At 40.2% G+C, this 18078-nt stretch overlaps 1 protein-coding gene across 2 annotated transcripts in view; it reads left to right on the top strand.

Annotated features, from left to right (window-relative positions):
• Positions 1-18078, top strand: part of ST7 (suppression of tumorigenicity 7) — a 153112-nt gene that overhangs the window by 119250 nt on the left and 15784 nt on the right. For both annotated transcript variants that reach the window (XM_086747483.1, XM_086747493.1), the window contains exons 10-11: positions 8626-8698; positions 10249-10351. In XM_086747483.1, coding sequence (XP_086603609.1) covers positions 8626-8698; positions 10249-10351 — 176 coding nt within the window. The remainder of the gene's footprint in view (positions 1-8625; positions 8699-10248; positions 10352-18078) is intronic.

Raw genomic sequence — 18078 nt, 5'->3', positions numbered from 1 at the left:
CTTCATGTGTTGTAAGATTTATTGGAATATAAAACAATGAACTCATTTATACTTTCCTATCTGTAATTTCTGTTGGTCCCACTCCACTGCCTTTTTCTGACTAAGACCAAACCTGATTTATTGTATTTTGATAACATATGAACAAATTATTTCCTTGAGCAGTCTGCCCCCACCCTGGGCTAAAAAATTGGATCACATTTTGCGAAACCTCAGCCTCTGCAAGCAGACACACTGCTTTACCAAAAGCCATGTGTTAAACTGTGTTTATATTATGTACCTGGCAACAGAGCTGATGTCCATACTCATTATTCATGGAAAAAGGGCCTCATTAGTGGGACGGCATGCGCTGTTGCTGAGCTACATCATTATGGTTTAGGAGTTCAGTATCTGTCAATAGAGTGCAGATGACCTAAATACTGTTGAATTCTGAAAAGATTTTTGGCTCTGATTTAACACATGTCCATGTTATTTACAGCAAAAATAGTTATGGCTGCTGAAGAGACTGTTCTTGATGGAATAAGCTTCTGGTATTCATAGTTGTGTGGTCGTCTTTCCTTGCTTTTTAAACACTGTTTTTGCAGTGGAGTAGGTCTGCTTGTTGTGATGCTTAGAGTAAATGATTTATTAACTTCCCTGGACTCCAGTTGCTTTGATTGTTATTATCTGGTAACCTGGGCACTGTGTGAAAACTCAGACCTTTCTGGTGACTGAAAGTCAGATTTAAAAAGAATGGATGCCTGTGTATTTAATCATAGTGATGCAATGGTTCCTCCCTAAGCCTGTCCTTGCTTTCCTGGTTTTTAAATGACAATGTTTTCCAGTGAGACTATAAGACTTCTGGTTTGCAGGAGGAACACCTTATACACATTCCCCTTTCACTTACCCCCTTGCAAAGCATGTCACCATGTAGACGGAGTCTCAAATTCAGAATTCACTTGAGAAGATAATTTATACCAAAGGATACATAGAAACAAAATTTTTAAATACAGAAGGTCTCCTTCTGCTGTAGGCTAGGACACTTTCTTATTTGGAAACGGCTTACTTCGAAGAATCCTACTTTAAATTAGTGTCAAATCAAAATGCAGGCCTTTTAAGAAACACTTTAGAAACAGGGTCTTTGTCTTGGAATACTTTCAGCTTAGTGAAATCCAAACAGTTAATGCAAAGAAATTAGTTCTCTATAATGTAGCCTATTCTGGGCTACTCTCCTTTCTCCAGTCCCCCTTTGTCCAGTTTCTTTCTGTCCTTACAGACTTATTAAATGGGTAAATTCTGTTTACATTAAACTTGAAGGCATTCTTTTTGTAGAGTTGCAGATTGATGAACTAGTTGCACGGAGTCTTCAGTTATATTAGCTATAGTTTCCAGGGGTTTTGTGTATATGTGTATATTTGAGATCACAGCTCCACTCCATCAGTTTCATTACTTGCCATGATTATATTTGATGTTTTTGAGAAGATGTTCTACCTGGTGGAGCTAACTGGGTAGATGTTCTAAGTGCAAGAAAAGGTTTTCTTCTGAGTTAAAGCTGTAGCAAGTGGCAGTATGGAAGCAACCATTACCTCATGCACACTATTTTATGATCCTTTTGTTTCTTTGAAAGAGAGACCATTCTGGTTTTGTTGGGTGAGGGGGGGGGGCTACGGTGGCAGCTTCTGTAGGAAACTGCTAGAAGTTGCTCCCCTTTGTTCAGTGGACTTGGCCAGGCCTAGGGCAGACCCGCTGCTGGCCAAGGCTGAGCCAATTGGTAGCAGAATGTTCCGTGATAATGTATTTAAGAAGGAGAAAAAAAAAAAAGAGAGAGAAGATGTGAAGCAGCTGAGCAGGGGCAGAGAGGGGGAGCGAGCCTTGTGGGCCTTGCAGGCCTCACCCTCTGGCCTCCCACCGGGCAGCCGACTGGGTCCAACTCGGCCCGGCCCGGCTGCAAGAAGTGGAGAGGAGATGAGAAGTGAATAAGATGTAAAAAGGATCCTGAGAGGCGTCTGCCAGCCTGTTGTGAGGAACAGCTGCAGACGCCAAGGTCAGTTCAGAAGGAGGGGGAGGAGTAATGCGGCTCCTGGCCAAGATTCCCCTGAAGCCTGTGGTGATGACCATGGTGGAGCAGGTTGTCCCCCTGCAGCCCGTGGAGGTCCACGGAGGGGCAGAGATTCACCTGCAGCCCGTGGAGGCAGGGGAAGGTAGTAGAGATAATGTTAAGCCCAGGAAGAGGCAGGGGTGGGGGGAGGTTATCTTGTTCCCTGTTTCATTCTCCTGCTAGTTTTAGAAATAAATGAGTCTTTTTCCCCAAGTCGAGTCTGTTTTGCCCATGACGGTAGCTTTAAGGATTTCTCCCCATCCTTATCTCAAACTTCGAGCCGTTTTTCTTTATATCATCTCCCCCTATTCTCTCGAAGCGTGGGGGGAGCGAGAGAGGGACTGTGTAGTCTGGTCCCCATCAGGGCTGAACTATGACAGAGACCTTAAGAGAAAGTTCCTTTTAGTTAAGGTCATACCAAAGCCTAGTCTACCTTCCACTGCACCTTGAATACTATGTGCAGTTTTGAGCCCCTCAGTACAAGAAGGATGTTGGCTTGCTGGAGCGCGTCCAGAGAAGGGCAACAAAGCTGGTGAGGGGTCAGGAGCACAAGTCTTATGAGGAGTGTCTGAGGGAGCTGGGATTGTTTAGTCTGGAGAAGAGGAGGCTGAGGGGAGACCCCAAAGGTTGTAGGGAGGCAGGTGCTGGTCTCTTCTCCCAAATAAGTTGTGACAGGACAAGATGAAATCGCCTCGAGTTGTGGTAGGGGAGGTTTAGGTTGGATATTAGGAAACACTTCTTCACTGAAAGAGTGATCAGGCACTGGAACAGGCTACCCACGGAAGTGGTGGAGTCACCATCCCTGGAGGTGTTCAAAGAATGTGTAGATGTGTCACTCCAGGACATAATTTGGTAGGCATGGTGATGTTTGGTTGACAGTTGGACTTGATGATCTTGGGGGTCTCTTTCAACCTTAAGATTCTATGATTCTCGAAAAGATGCAAACGAAAAGATACAACCTCTAGTTTGTGTAACACCAATATCAAGAGAATAGGTTGTCTTTTTTCCCATTACATCTTTTTCAGCTTCTGCTTCTAAAAGCTAGTTTCTTTCCTCCACGTCAAAATCACTTGTCACTTCAACTAGGTCTCTGCATCACTTCTGTGTCTGTTCATACCATCTGGTCTCTTTTTTTGCCATACGATTCTGTGGGGTTTTTTTGTTTCTCCTGCTTGTGCAAAAGCACAAAAAGTCTAAACTAATTATAGTAATCTTGCTCTTTCTAATCTCCTAGAGCAGAAATTATTTCTTCCCTTCTATATGCATTTGGGATTGAACTTGGTCAGATCAAAGAGACTGACACCTGCCTGGTCACTGAGATACACATCTCAGCAAGAGTTGCATATGAAGTGTCTACAACCAGCAGTGACCCTCAAAATGTTCCCGTAACTGAACAGTTTAAGTTTGAAATGTGGTCATGGCAAAATAAACACTTTTTGTTTGTGCCGAAATGTTTTGCCCATCCTATCAGGGGACCAAAATCCAGACCTCAACATGTACAGTGGCTGTGTATTTGTATTTAATTGGGGTGCTTCCCACCACTGAGGAAGAATGTCAAAAGTACAGAGGATTGGAACTGCTTTATTTTGCAAGCACAAAGTGAGCGTTAGATCATTGTGTTCGTAGTTTTTGCTCCCTCCAGCATGTTTTCTGCTACATTTTGTGGAAAAATGCAATGACTATTGTCATGGGAGATAATACTACAGGATATTAGGTCTTTTTGACAACGTGTTTTTCCCCTGATGTTCAGTTCATACTTTCCCTTGTTGAATTCCATCCCATTACTCTTGCTTTTAACCACTTGTATCAGCCTAATTCACTTTCTTCCTTAATGTTTGTGTCTTTATAGATGACTGCGTCTCTTTTCTGTCATCACTGATCCAGCCTGCACATACTTATTTGCTAGAGCACTTTCAATCTTTCCCATAAGCAATTTTTCCTACCACCTGTGCAAGAGCTGACAATGTAGCCTGCAGGTGCAGAGAACTGGGGGAGTTCTGTGCTGACAGGGCAAGTGTTGGCCTGTCACTTAAACACTAGAGTCTACAGACAGGCTGAGGGAGAGAAAATCAGAGCTGGGGTTCACCCCCAATTCGTAACACAACATATATCCTGTATTCCACTTTTTTTTTTTTTTTTGTTTCACCTCTCTGCATAACTTCTTCCAGTTTGTTGATACACTTTCAGTTACATATTTGGAAATATGTGAATGATTCCAGCAGCTTCATGTAGTCTCTCTCCAGTGCTGTATGAAGAAGAACTAGCAGTTTGACTGGAAGAATCTTACTGTGCAAATTGTGGCCCCAGATCTACAGCTTATTTCAGCAAATACTTAAGTCCTATTGATGTTGATAGGACTGTTCACCTGTCTGAAGTTAAGCCCATAGATATCTGTGTTGTTGGCTTGGGAATAGCATACACTTAGGGGTCAAAATAGGGAATAATTTCCTATTAGTGACTTAGATGTTGCATTTATTAATGACTAAAGCAATTGCAACATGCAATCTCAAACATACATCTCTTCACATTTAGGGCCTTTTGATGACTTGGATAGAGGATGTTTCACAAGTCCATATCCAGATTTGTCTTTTCTTGATTTAGTTGCTATTTTATAAGAACAGTAGATCTCATGACCTATTTAGATTATGTATGGCATATTCTGGATATCTTGAATCAGAGAAGTAGAGATATTACAGTTGCAAGTCTCTATCCATAGCATCTTTCCATTAGTTCACTCTCCCAAGCAACCACTTATGAAGCAAATGGCCAGTAAGAATTCACTTTTCCAACCCTCCCCATAGCTGACTGGGGCTAATCAAAAGAAAATGCTCATAAATTAAGTCTAGACTATTTTGTGTTCTGTTTAAAGACATGAGCAATAAGGAAGGAGGAGAGCCTTTTTTAGATTGACACATCAGTTCTTATTTGGCAAAAATGTCATGATGGTTTTGACAACAGAATAGCAGTTACATCTTTCAGCACATTGTGGGAGTTCCGCAAGTAATCACAGGAGGGTGGGAAACAGTATATGTGAAGATATTTTGCCAGATGGCTCACAGAGCTGGACACAGTCATTTGTGAAAAACCTCACTTTGGTTCCTGACAGAGGACGTATCTCCTAGGACTAGTTTAGACTTAATTCCCTTGCTAAATTCAAGTTGTAACCAGACATAATTCTTTTAGGCTTTTCTCTAAAATACAAAGGTCTAGTTTTGGAGGTGAAGCCTAAATTATATGAAGATTTTTAAGTATTGTAGTGATCAGACTAGAATATAGCAGAACCAAATACTTACACTCTAATATGGTGCAAACAAAGAGCAGAACACTTCCAGAGGGAAGCAGGCCTGGACCTACTGAGAGCTATCTCCACAGCAACATAAACACGGATCTTTGTATGTACTTCTCCAAGGGACTGCAGGTGTAATTGCTGCTTGCTCATTAGGAGCATAGTACTGGAGGAGGTCTCCTGGGTGAGTCAGGCCCACTGCTGTTGCATTCACTACATGATGTTACCCCTTCCATGAGCTGAGCAAGCTCCATCCTAGAATAAGCTGTTTTGTTTGCCCCACTGTTCTACCTGGAAATCTGCCTCAAAAATTAACTCACAGCAACCTTATTTTAATCTCCAGCTTAAATTTAATTCTGAACTGTTCTTTCTTGTGCCAGCATTATCCTTTACCTAAGCAGCTTTTCTCCTTTCCTGGTGTTCCTTGTGTGTATGCATAAGGAACAGTTGTATGTTCTCTCAGACTTTATTTCATTTGGATTGTTACAAAAACAATCTAGTCTTTCTGTTTAGTTTTGTTGTTCTTGACTCATGATCAGATTTAAGCACAACATTCCTTGAGAAATCCCATTTCTTCTGCAGGAATGACTGAAGTGGTGTGCCTAAGCCTTACCTTGCCTCACCACATTTCCTTTCCTTACAGATGCCAGCAGTTCATCATGGATCATCCTGCAATCTATGTGCACAGGATATAGTAACTCAGGAGCATTTACTGCCTACTAGAAAATATTGTTTTGTGATACAGTGTTTTGTTTTAGTATATTTAATCCTGTATCAAGATCAGTTCCTACTCTTATATCTTAATCTCTTAGCCAAGAATTGTAATTTTCCTCACAACTTGGTCTGTGTAACTTCCACTGCACATTTTCCATTTGGGTATCAATGGTCTCGTGCAGAAACTAGCCTTTGTACATGTAGTTAGAGGGGTTTTGCATGTTGAGTGGTCTTATTGTTTAACCTTATGGGTTGTGTATTAACAGCTGAATTGCTATTTTCTTGCTCTCGTTTTGGCTTTTGCTGGCATACCTGCTTTATTTGATGAAATCAAGCCAGCAGCTTTCATCAGCATGACAACTGTTTTTCCTCTGTTACTTCAGTCATATGTGCCAGACCTCTTGATTCCTCCTAGTTTTCAGCTCCTTTGAGCAGATAGAAAAGTGAAGGGATTCTCTTGCTGCATTATTTGAAGAAGTCCGGGCAAACATTCTCTTCTTGGTCCATATGTGGAGCTTGCCTTTTGCCTGGGAAGATGTATTTCCAGGGACTTCCAGGCTGACCTCTTGTTCTGTGTCATCCATGCACTGTTTTGTAAAGGTCAGATCCTGAACCAATGTTACTCAGTTTGAACTGATGCAGGGCATAAGGTAATGGTGGCTTGATGGCCCAGAGAAACACATACAGGTAAGGGGAAAATAAGGTATTCAGTTGACCAATTGAAAACCTTATAAATGACAGCACATTGTTTGATTTTTTTTAGTTATTTTATTTTTCTTTTCCATTCCTCTACCTTTCACTCCATTTATGATTTGATGAATAAGGTTTCTACTGAAAAACAGAGACTAGTGTGTTCTGAAGAATTTCTGTTGACTGGAAATAAGTTTTAACTCCTACTATTAAGGAAAACCCAGTATAAGCAGAGTTATTGAAGGTGCTTGTAAATATTTTCTCCTCCTGTCATTGAAGATGTGCTCACATCTGTGTCTGTAGCTAGCTTCTATTAGTGTAGTAATTAACATACCTATCACCCCGACTGCTTTACATGCTGTTGATTTTAATTACATTAGTCACTACAATTACATACTCCCGTGAAATTATAGTTGGAATATATTATAGAGGAGTCTCCAACGAGATCTTTATATCTCATACTTGAAGTGCATGTGCATAAAAAGACAATAGAGGAGATGGAACAGGTAGCATTTTCAGAGTGCTGCAGTCATTCTGGCAACGTTTGCTGTCAGAACAATGTTCTTCTTGGTTGCTTGGTTGTTAATAAGTGAAGGGGTGACTGCTGAGATACGGCTTACTTACCCTCTTTCACTGCTTTTTGGAGCCCGCCGTTGCAAGGCACTGGGGTTCAGTAAATCACATATTTCTCTTAACCCTAGAATTACCAAGCTCTGTGGTAATTTTGTCTTTCTGATCAACTTTAATGACAAACTGAGGGATAGGTAGTGTTTTAGAACAATAGACAGATTAGCTGCTCTTCACATTTACAGTGGGCCTACTCCAGTGCCCTGTGTTTACTACACTGTGTATTTGCAGTTTAATATGGGAAGCTGTAGTATGATCTCAGAGTCTAATGCTTCCTATCACTAACTGTTTAATTGGTATTTATTTACAACAGCATGTAGGCAGTGTGCAGAAGTGTTTGCAGAATCCAGCCTTTAGTGGGGGTTGTTATTTTTTTCTTTTTTTTCATTTAACTGTAGTCTTTAACTTTTTAATGCTGGAATATTTCAGTCACTATATAATATGGTAGATTACTAGTGTGGAGGTCAATTCTTCTCTGTAACAGTGGGAACAAATCTAGAACTCAAGTCTGTTAAGCAGCAGTTCTCTCTACCTTTTGATTGCTTTGTGCCAGTCTGCTGGTAGAGAACAGGTAAAAATTATGTTGAACTAGTGGGTTAGGTCAGGTTTATGGCTCCTTTGTGTCTCTGGATCAGCATAAAATGGCCAGAGACTGTATGGTGAATATTTTGGTCCAAGATTCCCTTAAGGGGCAAAACACGTTCTTTTACTGTTGATCTTTAACTGCAATAAATCTAATGGATGTTTGCTTGCAAGTCAAAACCATTATTACTTAAATAGCTGTCTTAACTTGTATAGCTGCCACATATTCATATTAGACAACTGCTTCTGAGTGAAAACAAGAGGAGTGAATAAGATAGCCCTCAGCTATTACTTAGATGTTTTGTGAACTATGGAAAAACTCATGTATTCCAGGTTACCTATAGATTTATGTATGAAGTAATGAATTCTTTAATTATATCCCTGTCATGTCACTCTTTGAATTAATTCTCTAATGAAACTGCTGCTTAAATAGCAGTTCCAGTGGTCATTAACACGAGTTTTAAAGCCTGTATATTGTGTGGAAATTTAAAAATCTATGTGACATGGGAGTACAAGTCCCAAGGTCAGAAAGTGTTCTGAATTTACTTCATAATTTTGCACATCCGGTGCATACTCTGAAGTATCAATCAAACACTTATTTCTGCAAACTTTTAAGTTTTCAGATGTTTACTGTTTTCTTTCTTTTCAACAGATATAAGCTTACCAAAATCAGCAACAATATGTTACACAGCTGCATTGCTCAAAGCCAGAGCTGTCTCTGACAAGTAAGTGCATAAGAACAACTGTCCAGCAAAATTCCTGATTTAACTCGAGATTTCTCTTAGCTGAGCCCACACCCTAACAATCTGCTGTGTTAGCGGGAGAATTCAGTCCTGCAGTAAATTCATAAAATGACTTTATGTATAAGAAGAATTTGCAGTGATCAAACATTGCACTTCAAATATTACGGAAGAAGAAAAGAAGAGAAATAGCATACATTCAGTTCTTGTTTCAGTTTTATGTATACTGTCTGGGTGAGCTTTGGCTTCCTAGACAGTATAATGAAGATGCAACTAAAAGGTGTTGTGTGGCTGAATTGCTTCAACTTTGTATAAAGCTGACCACAAAAAGGTAATAAATAAATAAATGTAGATGCAGTGGTAGCAATGCCATTTTACAAGTGCTGTCAGAAGACTGCTCATCTACTTAAGTAGCGACAGGTGGATTTAGCATTACTATGTCAGGGATTCTGAGAGGTAGATGACGTTCATATTTTTAGAGACACAAATATCTGCTCGTTCCTGTTATGGTTTTCTCTTGGGTCTCAACCTTCCAAGGTGCTGAGCACATCTACTTGATGCCTGTGGACTTGAGAGCACTGGCCCTCTCTGAAAGGATGCTCAGCTTCTTGTGGGGTGGAGCTCAAAAATCCCAATTCTGCTCTCAGGTGCCTTCACACAAATCCCAGGCAGAGTTGTGTCTGCGCACCTGAGGGTCGAATGCCTCCCTAAAGTTGGAAAGCAAGTAGAGTGGAAAGCCATTTTCTTGACTGACGTCCTGACAGTTTTTGCTTTTAAAGTGTATGTACACATCAAGATCTAAGTAATTTTCTTTCATTCTTTTTATCCTGTAGATCGCCAGTACCTACTGCAACATCTTTCCTCCCTACACAGCGACTCCAGCTTGGGAGGGCAGGGCTAAGGTTGTCACAGCTTTCCCTGTGGTGTCTGCCTGCCAAGTACAGCTCTGGAGTTAGCCGTGGGGTGTGAGGTGAGAAAGAGATTGCATGGTCTGGTTTTTCATTCACTGGGGCAGATGATTTGCCCACAGTTTGGGCATGCTACCCTCAATGGTGCTGCGGCCAGTAGACCACCCGCTACTGCTGCTGCATCGTGCTTCCATCCCAACCTGACCCAGGGGCATTGGGTTGGGAACCTCCCTAAAACCTCCCCAAACCTGTTTTTAATAGACACCCTCCAACAATAATTTGGCATTGTTTTTTTCTTTTTTTTTTTGCTTTTCTTTTTTCTTCATCTTCAGCCTTGAATATGCCCCTTAGCAAGGTACATAGAGCAAATTTAGATTAGTGACAGAGAAAGGACTGTTGGAACTGACTTTCTGCCATGGTTAGATGCAAACATGCTTTCCACTTCTGCCTGGATTTTCACTGGCCTTTATGTAATAGAGCACTCAGAGTTTCCACTTGCTATGGAAGTTTGGAGAGCATAGGAAATTGACTCAGTTTGGTTACAAGGGCCCATGTTGTAGATTTCTCTTCTGGCTTTTTCTAACTAGCATTTCTGGCCTAATGTGTTTGGTTTTTTTGCTTTTGTAGATTTTCTCCAGAGGCTGCCTCAAGGCGAGGGCTGAGTACTGCAGAGATGAATGCAGTAGAAGCTATTCACAGAGCAGTAGAATTTAATCCACATGTGCCGAAAGTGAGTATGGAGAAAGTATTGTTGTAGCTGAGGACTTAACTCCTGATTTCTGTGTTAAATTAATGAGTGATGTTGTGGAAAGGAGAGAAAACAATGAGAAGGGAAAGAAGCTGATAGTATGCACAGATTTTTCATTTCTTATTTCACAGCCTGACTCTGGACCATGCAACTTGAAATTTTATCTGATGTGAATCCTCTGCATGAGCAACACCTACATGGTGGATTGCGGTAGTAGGCACTACCAAATGCTATGCTGCATGCATAAAGACAGATTATTATTTACAAAATAGCCATTAAAGGTCTTCTAGTTCAAAATAATGTATTTTATTTGCTTTGGTGATTACATATAAGATTATGTTTTTTGCATGCTATTCAAAGGAACCTATGTTTGGAGTTAATGGTGTGCTTCATACAAGTTGCATTAATCATTCCTTATGCAGCACCCTGTCATTAAGTTCTGAGAATGTAATGCTCAGAGATGAAGAATTGCTGAGAACTACAAAGTAAGAAAAGGGATTTATGTTGTAATTCCCTAATCCCCTCTCTAGATATGTATCTCAGCAGTAAGAATCTTGCCCAGGGGCTACTAAAGGCTAATGTATTTTATTATTTCATCACCTAATACTCAGTATTGCAGTCTATAAGTTCATTGTAGAGGCAGATGCTTTTTGGCCCTCAGAGATCTGCCTCTGAACCTCACGCCACAAATCTTTGGACCAGTGTTGCCCTTTTAAATTAAGTAGCCTCCCCTGGAGAGCAGAAGACTGGTCTGTGTTAATGTAGGGAGCCTATTCATTAGGTACAGCTGAATACCAAGACTGGTCAAGATAAACCCAAAACCTCTCGCATATCTTTCCCATGCACTGCAGGAGTTAAGTATCTTCTCTATGAGCTATATCTGTTATGCCAACCACTAAATAGCGTGGTTTAGCTATCTGAAAGTTAGGCTGTTTGCTTAATAAAATCATCTAGACTTCCTCTACAGGCAGTGGAAAGAAGGAACTATCTTAGACATCTCTAGACAGACTTTCCCTCCGAGGTGCCTGTTTCTACATTGACTATGAAAGGAGCAACTATTTTCCAGTAAAAGCCTGATTTTTAGACAACAAGATTTAGGTGAGATGAGTCCCTTTGTATTATTAGCTGATCTTCTGTTTTTGTGCCAAGCTATAAAATGAAAATATCAAATGAAGTTTGGTTCCAGGACTGCTTCCATGAAACTCTGTCTGCCTTCTTTCGTCCTAGTGGTTCTTGCACCAACACAAACATTGATATTTCTCTTCTGCCTGGTTGCCTGTTTAACTCTCTATTCCAGTCGGGTTCTGGGTGAATCTTTCTGAATGTTTTACTGAAGCCCAGTTAGAGTATTCTATCCTTGTTGTCTAAAAAATTAGATATGTTGCCAAGCAAAGATACTAGTGTAGCCTGTCATGAGCAATCTTTGTGAGCCTGTGCCATTTTCCTTACTTACCTCCATGCTTTTGATAATTCTTTCCATCAACATCTTTTTTAACAGTTTGCATACTGATGATTCCATATTAACACGTATTGTTTCCCTCCTCTTTAAAAGAACAGCATTGCATCTACTTTTCTCATCACTGGATCACTTGATTCTGACTGGGAATCTCTTTGCTTTAAGTCAGTTATGCTAGTCTGGCTGTTTCTGGGACTGGTTTATTCAGGGACAGAGATGATTGGCTGCAGTGGCCTCCACTTCTGTGCATGCTTCTAATGTCCACCCTGCTGTTGCTTCCCTGCTCTGCACTGCCATGAAGCTGAGGCTAAGTCTTCATTTACTGCCTTTTTGCTTGTTCTTTTTCTGTTCATATGTAAGAGCTTGCTCTTCTTTGGTTTGCTTTCCTTCCCAAAATCTACCTTACTATACGTTGTGGCAGTTGCTCCATAACCTCTGCAATGCCAGACCTTCAAGATCCTGCTTTTCTTGTAGATCAGTACTTCCATTCATCACCTGTGACCCCCTTCTCACTAGCCAGCTTCTGTTTAGGTGGCTGTTCAACCCAAGGCCAAGTCTCTTTTCTGACAAGTATCCCCATGTGTGAAATGCAGATTGTGTCTTGTTTTCAGTACTTTTGGTTTTAAGAAATTCCAGTTCTCTTCCTCACTTAAGTGCCTGAGCCTCTCAGTCAGTTCACATTGTTAACTGATTCCCTCAGTTTTTCAAAGTCTGTCATTTTGAAATTGAAAACCTTTGTGAAACATGTAAGTTATCAGGGTAACCAGGGAGTAATGGGAGCAGACTCTAGGGGTTTTTTTAGTTCATATTTTAACATTAAAACAGTGTAGCCTTATACAGATTAATATGCAATGCTACTGATACCACATTCACTCTTTCTGCTATTAGCTAAAGGATATTAAAGTGGCAAAAATACATTTTTGGTTATAATTTTATGCACAGTATGGATATTACACCTCAATTTCTACTTAGTTATTATTAAAGTCATATCCAATTTATTCTTAATGAAATGGAGATAAGTTTTAGCAAGCAGCATCACAGGAAATCTAACAAACAGTTCCACAGAACTAATATGTCTTCAAAGCTTCTTCAGCATTTAGACAGTAATAAGTCTCTTGTTCAGACTGAGGAAGAAATAAATTACAAAGGTGACAAATCATTTAAAGCATTTGCAAAGTTCCCAGCAGAAGCCTTAAAAGCAGGGAGCTGCACTATTAAAGAGAAAAAAAAAAACGTTTGATATGTTTCTAGTTTGTCTCAAAAGGAGATTTTACCATTTTCAGTGCAAATCATTAAAATGTAGAATTATCACATAAAAAGATTATTACTGGATTTGCATTATCAAGACATTTAACTGGAAATGTCAGATTTTTGCGAATGAGATTCTGAGAGAAAGGGAATGCAGGGAACACACTGAACATGCTGAGTGAGGTATGGTTCTGGGAGTCTTCTCAGTAGGTGTCATGAAGATGTTGTCACCCACTTTCACTGATTGTAGATGATTACAGATTGCCTTGGTTTTTATTTTCTGTTTGCACAAAAAAAGAGCCTTTTACAGAGGCCTAATATGGCTGACAGTCTTTCTTCAGGAAGCCACCCTTCCAGCAAGTAACCTTTTGACACAGATCTCTTCTTCCATTTTTGAGTAGTCTTCAGTGACAATTTAATTCCCAGAGATCAGTCCATTAAGTCTCAGCCATAGGTGATAAATTCTCATTGGTTTTGGAATACACTGGAGTCAAGATGTGACATGTGGAGGTACCAGAATTTGGTTTAAGTGAACAAAGGCAATATAGACCTCAGTGCAGCCTGCCAGATGTCTCCAGCAAGCTGGGCAGCTGACCTGGTAGTGCTGTCTCTGGAAGCTGAGCTGTTCAGGGTAAGGTCAGCTCAGGTATGTCAGCTGTGATCTTCTTGACTGCAGCAAAAATGAAACCACTGTCAAACTGATCAAGACTTCTTGTTCTGAAGACATCTTACCTGTTAAAAGGTTTCTGTGCTTGAAAGTGGCTTAAGTTTTTAAGCTGTACCAGAAAAATGTCTGAGAAAAGGTATTATGTCTATCTGCAGTTTGTCTTGTTTATGTTACTGAAACAACTCGGCTACAGCAAGTTGCAGCTTTGTACTTTGGCAGAGATTGCCTACGTAAAAAGAAAGCACTTGACCAGGCAGGATGTTTCACGTGTTCTTTTTAGTAGAAGAAAAACATAACCAGTAGCAGACTGAAGTCAGCAGTGCAGCAGGAAAGAGAACAAAGCAAAGAGCTGTGAATTTCACTGTGAGAGGAATCATAACAAATTGTATCACTTGTTTGTGAAGATTTGTCTGAAATTTTTGTAACCATCTTTGTCTTAAATGAGATTCTATGGACTAGTATCCTTTTGTTTTAGTGTAGCACCATGCACTGTGGAGTTTTGGTCCCAAGGAAATGCACTGACACTGTCTGACAACATGCTGCTCAAAAATTTAAGAGTTAAACAAAGGTTTTTATTGCCACTGAAGCAGTTAGGGTATCCCTGTAGTTCCAGAGGGTTTTGTATGGAAAAGAGAGTAGTACATCCTGTGTCATGGAGAGTACATAATTTGTGGAGTGGCTGGGGAAGAAAATATGTCTGTATACACACACACGACTTCATCAGTATTATTTATATGTTGTGTTTGGAGCTTTCCCACTTGCAACTATCCCAAGCTGATGCTGATAAAGTACCGCAGCTGTTTCTGGGACATTCCTCAATTGTGCAACACCCTTTCTGAACTGATTTGCAAGGCTCTCTCCCTGCATTCAAACTCCTCCTGAAAAGGCGCCCACTTTTCTGTGATCTGTAAGACACATGCTATTCAGTAAAGTCAAAGGGAACAGAAAACAGATGATGGTCCATATATTGAATTGTTAAAAGTGGCTCAAAAGTGTGCTCTGCACACAGTTGTGTGGGTTTGCTGTGTAAGCCTGGAGCTGAGTTAATTTAAAGACAATACCCATTGAAGTTTGCTCCGTTTGGATTGGACAACTTAAATATTGGTATTGCTTTCGGAAATGCCAATTTTAGGTGTAAACAGTTTCCTATAATAATGTAACAAACTGTTGACTTAAACACTTTTAAAGATTTATCTGTCCTCCATTTCATCCCTTCTCATTTCTTTCTTATTTATTTTAATTTTTTAAAAATAAGAGCTGTCTCTGTCTGTATGCTTGTGTGGTTTCTAGTAAGTTGTAGTTGCTAATAGAAACAAATAATGCAAACAAATTCATATACCAGATGGGAAATGAGTCTGTTCTGCACACCCCATGATATTACAGAGAAACTATTCCAGACATGTTTAAGAGAGTTTTAAACTGTTCAGCGAGACCGTGATTTGTTTTTGTATCTCCAGCAAAAAGGCCAAACTTCTTAATTGCCATCAATCCAATGAGAACTTGTAAGGTGACCTAGAAGCGGCTTCTCTGAGCATGTAGAAACCAGTATTTTGAAACTGTTTTAAGCTTGTGCTGTTCATTCCACTGGGAGAAGGAGAGTTCCTGTTCAAACAATGTTAAATTCTCGTATTCTGGCCTGGAGGGATGCTGTCACAGGTGCAGGCGTGACTATTGCCTTTTTGCAGCCTGAGCTGTAATTTCAGAGGCAAATTGCACAACTGAGGAAAAGAAGGAAACCTACCTGAGATAGGTTGATTTATTTTGTAAAAGGACACTGGAGTAGCTCATTAATGTGGAATGTTAAAAGCACTCCCGGCAGAGCAGAATTAGAAGCCAGAACACTGTCAATATTATGAAATAAATAATGTATATTCAATCAATTCAAGTAAGAGAAATATAAACAGAGGGCTCCCATCTTCCCTGTGTATTCAAAGTATGGAAAAGGTAGTGAAGTTTTATTACTTAAATTGTAAAGGTCGTGGCTGAATCCAAGAGGATGCCAGCGTGTCAGGAGTTACAGTTAACAGGGAGTCTGTCAAGAGGTGTAGGTTGTTTTCTTGTAAAGCTTCATACTGGTATGAATTTCAGTGGTATGGTATGATCTTGTGTCCATATGAGTCCTGTAACAAGGGCTGTGCACTGGACTGAGGCCTTTGGAAATGTTGAAATATAAACAGTCAGATTCCCACCCTTTGGGAATCTGTCTCTGGTGGCTGACGAGAAGACTGTACCTGTCTGGTGTAGTATCTTTGATGAAGTGCAGTAGCAGCCTCTTGGAAACTACAATGAGATGTCTTTGGCTGACTTTTTCCAAGAGCTGGAGATACTTGTTGCATGCAGAAGTCCATCAAGACTGTGAGTCACACATTATATCGGCAGCATGAGGACTGCAGCTTATTGGCTAGTTTTTGAAGAAAGATTTTTTTCATTTAATTTCATTTCACTGGAATTTGTCTGCCTGTCCAATCCAAAACATTTCGGTGGGACCATGTTGATTTCATGGACAATCTGCTAGAAACCCAGTGGATTTCTGGGATTCAGTGCTGCCTGTCAGGTTATCTGGGTGCCAGTAGCCTGGAGTTACCAGAAGAGGAGGCTGCCCTCATCTGCACTATCTCCAGTTACACCCTGAGACCTGTCAGACAAACTTCCAGGAACCTGAACACCCTCCAGGCTCTTGAACGCTCCTTGAATATACAGCAATGCACGAATGGATGTAGTATTCTAGGACATCGAGACCATCCTGATTTTCATGGACAGTCATGTCTCTCTCCTTCCATAAGAATCAAGCCCTACTTACAGCTAGGTACCTTTTTTAGTACCCGTTATTCCTGTTCAGAGAAGTTAAACAGATGGAGGCCTTCAAGTGCCCTCTCAGGAAGCACACTTGCCATTTCTTTGATTAGCTCTATTCTGTACTTCTAGAATTTGATCTTTACATTTCTGAAAGTGCCTGATGAGAACAGTACAGAGTGTTCCAGACGAGGTCTCTCTGGGGCTGTGTACAATTAGTGTTCCTGCTGGAAATGCCTCCAGAATAAATTCATTGACAGCTTGTATGCTCAAAAGGTGTGGCTGACCTTTGTGCATAAACTAGAAACTATTACGAGGCCCAAATGAGACTTGAGCCATCCATCAACTTTATGTGTGGGTCTTATTGAATGTTACCAAACCAGATTATGGACTTTTTGTTTGGGAAAGTAGCTGTGATAGAGTAATGAGGGAGGAGTGTTCCACTTTTTTTATCTGAGGAACTTTTAAAAATAGGTTTTTCTTTTTGAAACGGAGAAAAATGCAAACTGAAAAGTCAACACAATTGAGTGAGGATTAAGAATGATTTGAAAGTGTCAAGATACAACCTTCCATCTGGTATTTCCACTTTATTTGTTTTTAATCACAAGCAATACATAAGAATCAAAATAATATATTTTCATCCCAGCACTCCTAGAAATAAGACATTTCTTCCTGTTTTTTCTTTTGTTATGAATAGGGACATGGCTTTTGTTTTTTTTTTTCCTTTTTTTGAAATATTTAAATATTGAGAACTTACTTTTTCATTTACTTTTACAAAAAAAAATGGAAATAAGAGTTATGGTTAAATTAATAAAACAGATAGGAACCTGCAGCTCTTACAGCCCTATTCCGTTCTGCTCAAAGATATAATGTGCGTTTTTTAAAAGGGTGACAAATTCATTAAGGCAGTGAATAAGAGTGTTTCCTGTATCTCTGTAAGCCTGGCAGCTTCCTCCCTCTTGTCAGCTCTTTATTCGGTTCTCTCTGCCACTTTTAATCCTCTGTTCTGCCTACTAAATTGCAGCTTCCTTCATTAACCTACCTGTCCGCAGCTCTCTGAAATTTTTCTGAAGGGCTTTAGAGAAAATCCAGGTATCAAGCATACCACTCCCACTGCTAATTCAGTTTCTTCTGTTTTAATACTGTTATCTGTATCAGAAATGTGCATGATTTCTCTTTGCTCTTTGAAATATTTATCTTTTTCCCAAAGTTGTCGCTTCTGTGCTTTGATCGTGGTCTCTTCCAATCCTTTACCTGTTTGCTAGCTCCTTCCAGGCTTCTTCAGGCGAAAGGGTAACTAGCTCTAGGATGCCCTCCACGACATCATGCTGTTCATGCTCATTTCCCTTTTGGCCCTTTCTCTTCCTTTCCCCAAGGCTGATTTTAAATTCTTGTTTGTTTCTTTTGCCCTCTTTTCTCCTCTTTTCTGCATCAGGGCACAAACTGAGCAGGTACTCAAGCATACCCTGCAATCTCTGTTCACAAAAGTCAGCTTTTAACAGGAGTTGTGGAAGGTTAACACCACCCACACCTCTGTTTTACCTC

This window comes from Chlamydotis macqueenii, chromosome 1 (genome assembly GCF_036417535.1).
Source record: "Chlamydotis macqueenii isolate bChlMac1 chromosome 1, bChlMac1.mat, whole genome shotgun sequence".
NCBI classification, from domain to species: Eukaryota; Metazoa; Chordata; class Aves; order Otidiformes; family Otididae; genus Chlamydotis; species Chlamydotis macqueenii.
Note: the sequence above shows the minus strand (reverse complement) of the source record. Positions and strands in the feature narration are given on the sequence as shown.